This window comes from Leopardus geoffroyi, chromosome X, assembly GCF_018350155.1.
Source record: "Leopardus geoffroyi isolate Oge1 chromosome X, O.geoffroyi_Oge1_pat1.0, whole genome shotgun sequence".
NCBI lineage: Eukaryota > Metazoa > Chordata > Mammalia > Carnivora > Felidae > Leopardus > Leopardus geoffroyi.
In genome coordinates, this window is record NC_059343.1 from 126,371,475 (window position 1) to 126,381,540 (window position 10,066).

General features: G+C 57.4%; 1 protein-coding gene across 1 annotated transcript; it reads left to right on the forward strand.

The window, feature by feature from the left end:
• The first annotated feature begins 603 nt into the window (after nt 1–603).
• LOC123594480 (paraneoplastic antigen Ma6F-like) lies at nt 604–5,457 on the forward strand. Its single transcript, XM_045471207.1, has 3 exons — nt 604–2,123; nt 2,274–2,566; nt 2,664–5,457. Exons 1-3 carry the CDS (start codon nt 1,504–1,506, stop codon nt 4,019–4,021), a joined length of 2,271 nt encoding a protein of 756 aa, XP_045327163.1. The 5' UTR covers nt 604–1,503; the 3' UTR covers nt 4,022–5,457.
• The last annotated feature ends 4,609 nt before the right edge of the window (nt 5,458–10,066 follow it).

Below are 10,066 nucleotides of genomic sequence, written 5' to 3' on the forward strand. Positions count from 1 at the left end.
AAGACAGAAGAGCAGGGAACACTTCCCAAGTCATTTTTGTGAAGCTGTGATAAATCTTGATAAAATATTATGTAAAAAGAAGTACAGAAAAACAACCCTCAAGAACAAGATAGCAAAAATCTTTTACTATCAGCAAATCAAATCCAGCACTATATAAAAGGAGTTTTTCTATTGCCTATTTATGGATTCAGGGCACAGGTGTTCAGTGACTTGCCACTCAGCTGTTAGGTGAATCTATAATTTACATGACACAATGCCCACACACTTTCCTACAGAATGGCAGTCTGGGTGGTTGAGAGCTGGCTTTACAATGCAAAAAGTTGTGGCGGGGCTCCTAACCTGGAACACATGACCTGTGTCTGCTGTGGAAATTCCAGGCTTAATGAGGGAAGGCTGTGAGTACAGAGTGGTAATGGGGACCTGTTCTTAGGTTCCTCTGTCCCCTAACACTTAGTTTGCAGCCCCCACACATTGGCCACAATTATTGATGGGTCTATTTTCTAGCTGGAGGGCCAAAGGGTGTGCCTGTTGCTTCTGGAGGCTCCAAGGCTTGTCACATCAAGCCCTAACCAAGCAGGTCCCGTTGTCACGGCAACACGGATGCCTCTTCTCCTGCTCTCCTGATCCTGGCATTTGCCCTGCACTGAGATACCGAGATCTTGTTCCCTCATCCACCTGGGGATTCTGGGAACACCGGGAAGCCCACGTGGCCTTAGTACCGAGGACTTGGGAGACCTGCTGGACTGTGCAGTCCTGGGCAGTGCAGCTGAGGTGCATTCTTCTGATCCTGTCGCTCCAGGGCTTTGAGGTGGCCTCCAGAGTCGCCCCACAGCTCGCAGGTGGCGTGTCCCTGCCCAGCAGCGCCTGCAGAGTCAGAGAAAGTGAGCTGGAGACCAGGGGCTTTGCTCCAACGGGACCCTGGAAGTACCGAGCGCCTTGGGTAAGGGCTGGATCTCTGCCAAGGCAGGCAGTGGGGGCAGGAGGCGGAACCCAGTCGGCGCTGGAGGGGAGGGGTGGGAAGAGCTCCTGACTGCGGAGGGCGGCTCCAGTTGCAGAGGGGCAGGTGCTGGTGGGAGAGGGCGGGACCCGGTGTCTAGGTTGCCCAGGCAGAGCAGGGGTGCCCTGGGTCCAGCCCTAAGAAAGAGAGGATGGGAGGGCTCCTGGCTGTGGGGATCAGGAAGGGAGGGCTCCCGGCTGCTGCGGGGTTGCAGACGATGGTGGGAGGGGCTCCGGCTGCAGTGGCCCCAGCAGGGGTGTCGGACAAGACGAAAGGGGACCTTCTCCTTGCAGAGGTGAAGGGCTGCATGGTGGGGGTTCTGAGTCGTGGCCTGGAAGACGTGAACTGGCCAGGGAGGAGATCCAGGTCGGTGTGGGGGGCGGTGCGGTGGGCTGTCTGGCACCAGTGTCCCTCTCTCCCCTTTGCACCCACAGGCCTCCACTGCAGAGCCTGCGACAGTCTGCGCGCCCCTGTGCGATCGCGCCCCTCCCCCGCAGGTATCCGCGATGGCACTGGCTATGCTTCGTGGCTGGTGCAGGTGGATGGGCGTGGATGCTCAGCGCTCGCTGCTCATCCTGGGCATTCCCCACGACTGTGAGGAGCAGGAATTCCAGGAGGCCGCGCAGGCTGCCCTCCAGCCCCTGGGCAGATACCGAGTGCTGGGCAAGGTGTTCAGAAAGGAGTTGAGATCCAAGGTCGCCTTGGTGGAGATGGCTCAGTATTTAAACCGAAGTGTGATCCCCCGACAAATACCAGGCATGGGAGGACCCTGGACTGTGGTCTTCCTGCCCCAGGCCCCGGAATCAGAGTCAGAGGATACACTCAATTTCCTTGCACAGACCCGGAGGCAAGCAGGGGTTGCCCTGGCAGGCGAGGCAGGAGCTGGGGATGGGGCAGGAGCTGGAGGCAAGGCAGCTTCTGGAGGCAAGGAAGGGGCTGGAGGCGGGCAGCGTCTGGAGGCGGGGCAGCAGCAGGAGGCGGGGCAGGAGCTGGAGGTGAGGAAGGAAGTGAGGCAGGAGCTGAAGGTGAGGAAGGAACTGGAGGCGGGGCAGGAGCTGGAGGCGGGGCAGCGGCTGGAGGCGGGGCAGGAGTTAGAGGCGAGGAAGGAGATGGAGGCGGGGCAGCGGTAGGAGGCGGAGCAGCAGCTGGAGGCGGGGCAGGAGCTAGAGGCCAGGAAGGAGCTGGAGGCGGGGAAGCAGCTGGAGGCGAGGAAGGAGCTGGAGGTGAGGAAGGAGGTGAGGCAGGAGCTGGAGGTGAGGAAGGAACTGGAAGCGAGGCAGCGGCTGGAGGCGGGGCAGGAGCTAGAGGCGAGGCAGGAGCTGGAGGCGGGGCAGCGGCTGGAGGCAGGGCAGCAGCTGGAGGCGCAGAAGGAGCTGGAAGTGAGGAAGGAACTGGAGGCAAGGCAGGAACTGGAGGCAAGGCAGTGGCTGGAGGCGGGGCAGCGTCTGGAGGCGGGGCATGAGCTGGAGGCAAGGCAGAAGCTGGAGGCGGGGCAGCGGCTGGAGGCGAGGAAGGAGCTGGAGGCGGGGCAGCAGCTGGAGGCGGGGCAGCAGCTGGAAGCCTGGCAGAGTCTGGAGGCGGGGCAGCAGCTGGAGGTGAGGAAGGAGGGGAGGCAGAAGCTGGAGGTGAGGAAGGAACTGGAGGCCAGGCAGTGGCTGGAGGTGAGGAAGGAACTGGAAGCGAGGCAGTGGCTGGAGGCGAGGAAGGAGCTGGAGGCAGGGCAGCCACTTGGGCCAGGCAGGGCCTGAAGAGGAAACAGGAGAGTCAGATGAGGAGGGAGCCGCTGGGGACGCAGGAATTGCAGGTTTGTTAGGATCTGTGAGTGTGGCAGGAGCTGCAGGTGAGGCGGGACCTCCAGGTGAGGAAGGAGCTGTGGGTGTGGCAGGAGCCTTAGGTGCGGGAAGATCCCAGACCCAGCCTTGGAGCCCGGCCTGGCAGCCTGTGCTGGAAAACAGGGCCTCTATGAAACTGAGAACCTTTCCTGGAGTGGAAGAGCCACGCCGAGAAGAAGAGTCCTTTGAGAGCTGGCTGGATCACGCCAGCGGCATGCTGTACCTGTGGTGCCACATCACAGAAAGGGAGAGGAGGAGGCGGCTGATGGAGAGCTTGGGTGGCCCCGCACTGGATCTCGTGTGCGGCCTCCTGGCAGAAAACCCTGACGTCCCTGCACAGGATTGCCTGGCCGCGCTGGTGCAGGTGTTTGGGAGGAAGGACACCCCCACGACCGCACGGCTGAAGTTCCTGACCTGTGGCCAGCGGCTCCAGGAGACTCTCTTCGTCTATGTGATTCGCCTGGAAGGCCTGCTGCAGTCGGCCGTGGAGAAGGGGGCCATCCCTTCCAGCCTTGCGGACCAGTTACGCGCCCAGCAGGTGCTGATGCGGGCCCGCCCCAACGAGATGCTCGAGGACAAGCTGAGGAGGATGCGGCTGGACAGGAGACCGCCTGGCTTCCTGGGGATGCTGCGGCTCGTTCAGGAGACCGAGGCATGGGAGGCCACCGCAGCTAGGAGCGAGCACTGGCAAGTGGAAGAGGGGGCCCGTGTGGGCACCGGAGGCCTGGCCGCTGCCCGGGCCAGTGGAGAGGTTGCCGAAGCCTCCCCAGCCAGGGAAGATGCTTCCCAGGCTGCCCTGGCCAACCTAGGGGCCAGCGAGGCCGTTCCTGGCAGTGCCGAAGCTGATACGGCCGCTCCTGAAGCCCGTGATGCCGCCAGGGCAGCCCTCGTCCCTGAGGAGGCCCCCAAGATCTTCCCTGCCACGCAGGAAGATGAAAATGCTCCCGCCTCTGCGGGCCTAGATCAGGCAAGGCCCTCAGAGGCCCCTGGGGGCCCCACCCCTGCCCAGATGGGCAGCGCTTCCAGGGAGGGCCCGGGAGGTCCTGGCTGTGAGCCGGAGGGCCTCGCCCAGGCAGGAGACCAGGAGGCTGGGGAGCCCCTGGAGGAGGGGCCCAAGCCCATCCCAGAGGAGTCGGGAAACGAGGACGGGGCTGGGGAGGTGAGGCCCCCCAAGTCCTCCTGGGGCAAATAGGCCCAGAAGGCCCAGGGGCCCCCTCTCCTCTCAGGTAGCAGCGCTCTGGAGGCAGGGGGAGGCCACGCCAGGGCAGCAGCCTCTCCCCACATGGAGGCAACAACCCACCCAGCCCAAATTTCCAGGACCCCATCTTTCCAAGGCACCCTGGCCACCACCATCAGCCCTTCCAACGGACCAGGACGACCATACTTGATGCAGAGTGGGGCAGGGAGAGGTGCCCCCTCCCATGGCAGCTCCGCCCCAGCCCCAGCCCCAGCCCGAAACCCTGCCAGTCCAGGCAGCCAGCCTGGGAAGCACCCCTGAGTGGCTGGCCCTAGCCTAGGTGAGGGGCACCTGAAAATGTGTGCCACCCACACTGGCCTGGGAGATGTTAGGGGCCGTTTCAAGGGTGCCGGCCCCTCGGGCCGCCCAAGAGGGGGACCCTCATGCACTGACCCGTGGAGCACGTCACTCCACGCTCTGAGAAGCCCACTTGTGCCTCTGTAGGCCCCTTACTGACCCCCCGTGTCGAGTGGCACCCCCAGCTCCCCCTACACGCACCCTAGTTACCATTCCCGTGCAGAGCCCTGAGGTGTGCAGGAGCCCGCGGCGGGTGTCCTGGCCTGACGCAGCAGCCACCTCTCAGCCCCCCCGGTGTGTGGCACGAGCTTCAGTGCGAGCCCAGGCTCTGCTCGCTGTCGTGCGGTGTCGTGAGCTCAGCCCCTGCTTCCTCGCTGTAGGTTTAGGCCAACTGCTGCTTGTTCTTGTGGAGATGTGTGTGTGTTCTTATCTGAGCAGCCGCCCCCACCCCGCCCCGGAGACCTGTCGAAGCCCAGTCCCAGGAGATGGCGGGAAGGACAGAAGAAGGCATGGCTGGTGCTGACCCCGCGACCTCAGGAAGGAGGCACTGGACCAAGGACAGAGGTGGCCTGCGGGAGTCTCCGTGGAAACCGTGCTGTGATGTGCCACTCTCTTGTTACTTGTGACTGAGTTTCTTCGGCTTGTCCGAGTGCCCCATGCTGCGTTTTGCAGCGTCCTGTGACTGTCCTGTGCAGGCCATAGGGCTGGGCCAGGCCCCAGCATGTCAGCCAGAGGGGAGAGTGCCCTGGAGTGAGGGGCCGTGGCCAGCGTCCATCATCCTGGCCAGAGGCCGATCGTGGGGCCCTCAGGAAGGGAGGCTATGGTGGGGGGGCCACGGTGTTGGGGGGAACAGAGGCACCTCATTTGGGACCCCAAGAGGAGGGGGGCTGTGACCTGTGGGCTGTAGCGGCTGTTCGGCGTTCCTCTCCGTGTTGTCACTCCTTCTCTTCAATGGTTGCAGTAAATGTTTCTGTTCAATAAAGTTCATTGAATGTTTGAGCTGAGTCTCACTTCTGCTGTGGGCATTTGAGGGAAGGGTCTCTTCAATGGGTTCAGTAAATGTTTCTCTTCAATAAATTTCATTGAATGTTTGAGCTGAGTCTCACTTCTGCTGTGGGCATTTGAGGGAAGGGTCACCTGGGGGTGGGTTGGGGAATAACAGTGGCTTGGTACCCGACATTGGCATTGGGTGTGGCCAGGGCAGGATCCAAGAGTTGCTTCTGGTCCTCTGGCTGGATAGAGCCAGGTGACCTGAACTTTGGGCACAAGAAGTGTCTGATTGGGTCCCCATAAATCTCAGGGAACCCCCCAGGAATAAGTGGGTTAGGTAGTCCGGGGTGGGGGGAGGGATAGCAGATATGGCCTGAGGCCCATTATCTGGGCAGGGCTGAGAAGCTCAGGGCATCCAGATGGGTCAGAGAGTTCACGTGTATAATCCCAGAGACCCACTGGGCACAGAAAGGCCTGTGCATGAGGTTAGACACCCCTGCCAGGAGCTGCATGCAGGACTCCAAGTTGGGGGTTACCGCTTCCATTTGGGATCAACCTACCCCTGCCAGCTGACAATTGGCCCATCATGGTCTAGCTACTAAGGGATGTTGGGGGTACTTGGGAGGCTATGATGTCAAGGGACAGAGGGCAGGCTGGGCTGGGTTTCCACAGTGCTTCTGCCTTGCCAGGAAGGAGGACAGGCAGGGAGAGCTGTCCTCTGATCTTAATCCTGGGCAGGGTGGCCCCCAAAGGGGAGGGAGCACCCTCTCCCTCTCCTACTCCCCTTCCAGCCAACTCTGAGGGCACCAGTCATGTGTCCTGGGAGCAGACAGGGGGTAGTGGGACATGAGTAGAGGTCTGTGGATGTGGCCTGGGGAGTGGGCCTCTTCCTGCTTGGAGGTGAGTTCTGGATCTCTGCTTCTCACAGAGCACTTGGTGCCACCTGAGGCAGGCACCCATCCAGGGTGTAGGGCACTGTTGATCAGGGATCCCTTCCTTGCATGCTGCAGCTGGAGGGGAAATTCTTGGAGAAGGCCATCATAAGGATTGAGGAGCCTGCCCAAACCCTCTAGGTCCCTGCATTCCACAAATTGAGGGCAGGCCTCCATCTGCCTCTGAACTGATTGTTTAAGAGGCAGAAGGAACAATAGGGCCTCTCCCTGCAGGTGTTTGGGGAGAGAACAGTACTGTTGACCTGGAAATTGTGAAGGCCCCTTGGGGGCTCACTCAGTCTGTCTGTTCCCAGAGGTGTTCTCCGGCTGTTTTGAAGGAACAGTGGCTCTGACCAACCCCATGGTACAGATGAAGAACAGATTCCCCAAAGCAGCCAATGATGAGTGAGGACCTTGCAGAAAGCTGAGTCCCAGGCCCACAGCTGCTTGACAAGCCTTCAGGACCTGTGCATCTGGGGAGGCCCAGGCCATGTGGTGAGAGCTGCAGACAGTGGTGCTGCATGGATGGATGGGCCCCTGGAGATGCTTGGTAATGAGACAAATGGACAATGGAATGAGGGTTGCAGGGGATTGTTGAGAAGGGGGTCATCAGGACCATGCTTGCAGCCTCCATGGCCTAGTGAGCTTGGCCCCGTGTTGTGGGGACCCTTGTATGTGTCCCATCAGAGTGTGCTTCAGGATTGGGGTGAGGTCCCCAGGTGGGCTCTGTTCTTGCTTCTTCAAGGAAGGTACCATCCTAACCACATCTGTCCTGTGTGTCTTAGCAGGGCCATGACAACTGGCCACTTTCCACCAGTGCTTTGGGATTTGGAAGGCAGAAAAAGAGGAGAGGGGATGGGAGTGTGGCTGATCCCTTGTCTCTCCACCATTTGGAGCATACTTGTGCATGTGTATTCCCTGAGCAGGTGTGAGTGTGTGTGCGTGTATGAGTGAGTGTCAGTGAATGTGTGTGAGTGTGTGAGAGTGTGAGTGAATGTGAGAATATGGGAGTGTGTCACGGTATGTCTGTGTGCAAGAGTATGTGAGTGTGTAGGAGTGTGAATGTGTGAATAGGAGTGTGTGTCATGGAACATGGGTTGGTGTGCGTTGAATTCTTCTAGGATTGAGTGGGGGCAGCCACTTTCCCACCCGTCTGGAGGAGGGGAGACAGGAGGAGGGCTGGACCCCAGGCAGGCTGGCCCAAGTCTGGCCCTGGGAATCTTCCCTCCTCCTTCTGGGGCTGGTTTAGAAGAGAGAGGCCCCTGGTGGCCATTCTAGCCTGGCCTTTCATCATCTCACCCCTGTAGGGAGAGAACTTGGAAAGAGATGAATGTGGCCTTTTCTCCCTTTTCCCTTTGCTTACTCTGCAGGATCGCCATGTCCAGGCCCCTGGGCACTTCACCTAGTGCTAGTAGGGCAGGTTCAAAGCCTAGGTGCCAGCCACTTCCCCAGGCTTGGGTGATTAGCCCAGTTCCCCTGTTGCTGGAGACCCCACAGAGCTGTGTGCCCTGCATTCCTCCTCAGCCAAGCTTTCCCCAGGCCCAGGAGCCTGTCTTATCCTCTGAACTGTTCCATGGCCAAAGCCCCATCATTTGGGGTGCAGCCCCTCTCAAGGCCACCATCCTCCTCTAGATCCCAACCTTTCCTCATGGATCCCAGAGCAGGGATTATTTCCAACCAAGAATGCTATCCCTGAACACGGGAATCCCTTCCACGAGTACTTTGGGTGCTGCCAGCATTTCTGGCTGCAGTGTTCCTGGCCCTAGTTGACCATCTGGATTCAAACTCATGGTTCCCATTCTCACAGTAGAAATCCATAGGTCACTATGTCCTTAGCATCTCCTTGTAAGCCGTGGTCCACATTACAAAGAGGAAAGATCAGCCCTCTAAGCAGATTGCTTTCCCTTGCCAGGGTATGGCTAGGGTAGATTTCTCCCTGGCAGGGCTGACAGCCAGCCTAGATCACCACTGAGTACCCTTGGGGCCTCTGGGCTTGTTCCAGGGCACGTTGTGCTACTTAAGACTGGGCCCTGATATTCTCCCTGAGCCCAGATGCAGGTGTTCTAGCACATGCCCACTTGGGCTCTGCACAGGGGGATCCCCATGCTGCATACCCTCCATGGTGTGTTTTCTGTGGCACTGTTCATGCCAATGTCATCCATGGCACCCCTACACTTTGCTTCTAGTCCCACTTAACAATGTGAGAGCCATGATCCCACCTGGCTAAACAAGGGACAGCAGAAACCTAGCACTAATGGCCCTGCACACACAAGCCACTTGCTTTGTGTCATTGTGCTACACTCCCAGTAGCTTTGGCTACTTCCGGGCCTCTTCCAAATGCTCCTTGGTTCCTTTCTCTTCACTAACTGTGTGTTTCACATTACATAGCTGCTAATCACTTGGTTCACTTAAGACACGTAGACCTTTTAGTGATTGCCTTGTAATGATTGAATGTTGTCGCCAGTGGGGCAGCTCAGACAGTAAATTCTGGGAGCTGTGGCCCTCAGGGTTGTATATTTGGAGGAGGGAGTTCCTGCCTCCTTGCTTAAGTTTCCTTGCCAAAATATGGTACAAAACTGAACTCTATTCATTAAAGCAAACTAAAACTTAGGTACTAACACAATGCCACCATAGGTTTCCTTCACAACAAACTTCATGTTTACAAATTGTTTTTCATCTATTTTTGACTGGGGTTCACTTGATGCCAGAATTTCACACTTCTCCTAGTGCTACAACATAGAACTCTAGACTGTAGAGTCACCAAGTCACTGTGGCGTCAAAATAAACAAACAAATGGTTTAGAAAGAGACTACAGGTGGTATACACACGCACACATATGTACAATATAAATGAAGGAAACATCAGTCATCACCGTGGAAGGATGATTCAGAGATGGTATCAGAACATTTAGCAATTTGGAGGAAAACAGAGCAGATCGTTAACACATGGCGTACTCTAAAATATATATCCACAGGATTAAAGGCTAAATGTAAAGACAAATATTAGAATAAAATACCAGTGAGTACTTACATCGGCTCTGGATAGGAAAGAATATTCTGAGCTTAAAAACAGTGAAAGCAGGGGTGCCTGGGTGGCTCAGTTGGTTAAGCGTCCGACATCAGCTCAGGTCATGATCTCATAGTTTGTGGGTTCGAGCCCCACATCGGGCTCTGTGCTGACAGCTCGGAGCCCGGAGCCTGCTTCAGGTTCTGTGTCTCCCTCTCTCTCTGCCCCTCCCCCCCCTCTCTCTCTCTCTCTCTTTCAAAAATAAATAAACATTAAAAAGTTAAAAAAAAAAGAAACAAAGACTTAAAGAACAGAGGTACATGGTTAATAGTGCTAAAGAAAAAAGCCAAAACATGAAATTGTACACATAAATAGCATAGCCTTAACTATGAAAACAAAACAAAACAAAACAAAAAACAACAACTAAAAGTAACATCAATTCTCATTACACGCCAGGCACTGGGTTGAGCAACTGGGCCTGCGCTCTCTCCAAGAGTCCTCAGAGGAGCCCTGGCGGGAGGTGGGCACTGTTATGGCCCCTCTTCTCCAGATGAGAACTGGGTGCAGAAAGATGCAGAGATTTGCTCAAAGTCCCACAGCCCCTCAGTGGACGTGCTGGGATTCTAGGTCAGGCTGGCAAGACCACACAGCCCGGCCCCTGGAAACAACGGAAAGAACCTCGAGGCATGTGGGTAGCAGTGACGGTCCTGGAAGCAGAGCCGACGGACACACGGCAGATTGCTAATGGTGACAGCCCTGAGAAATAGCTGAATGA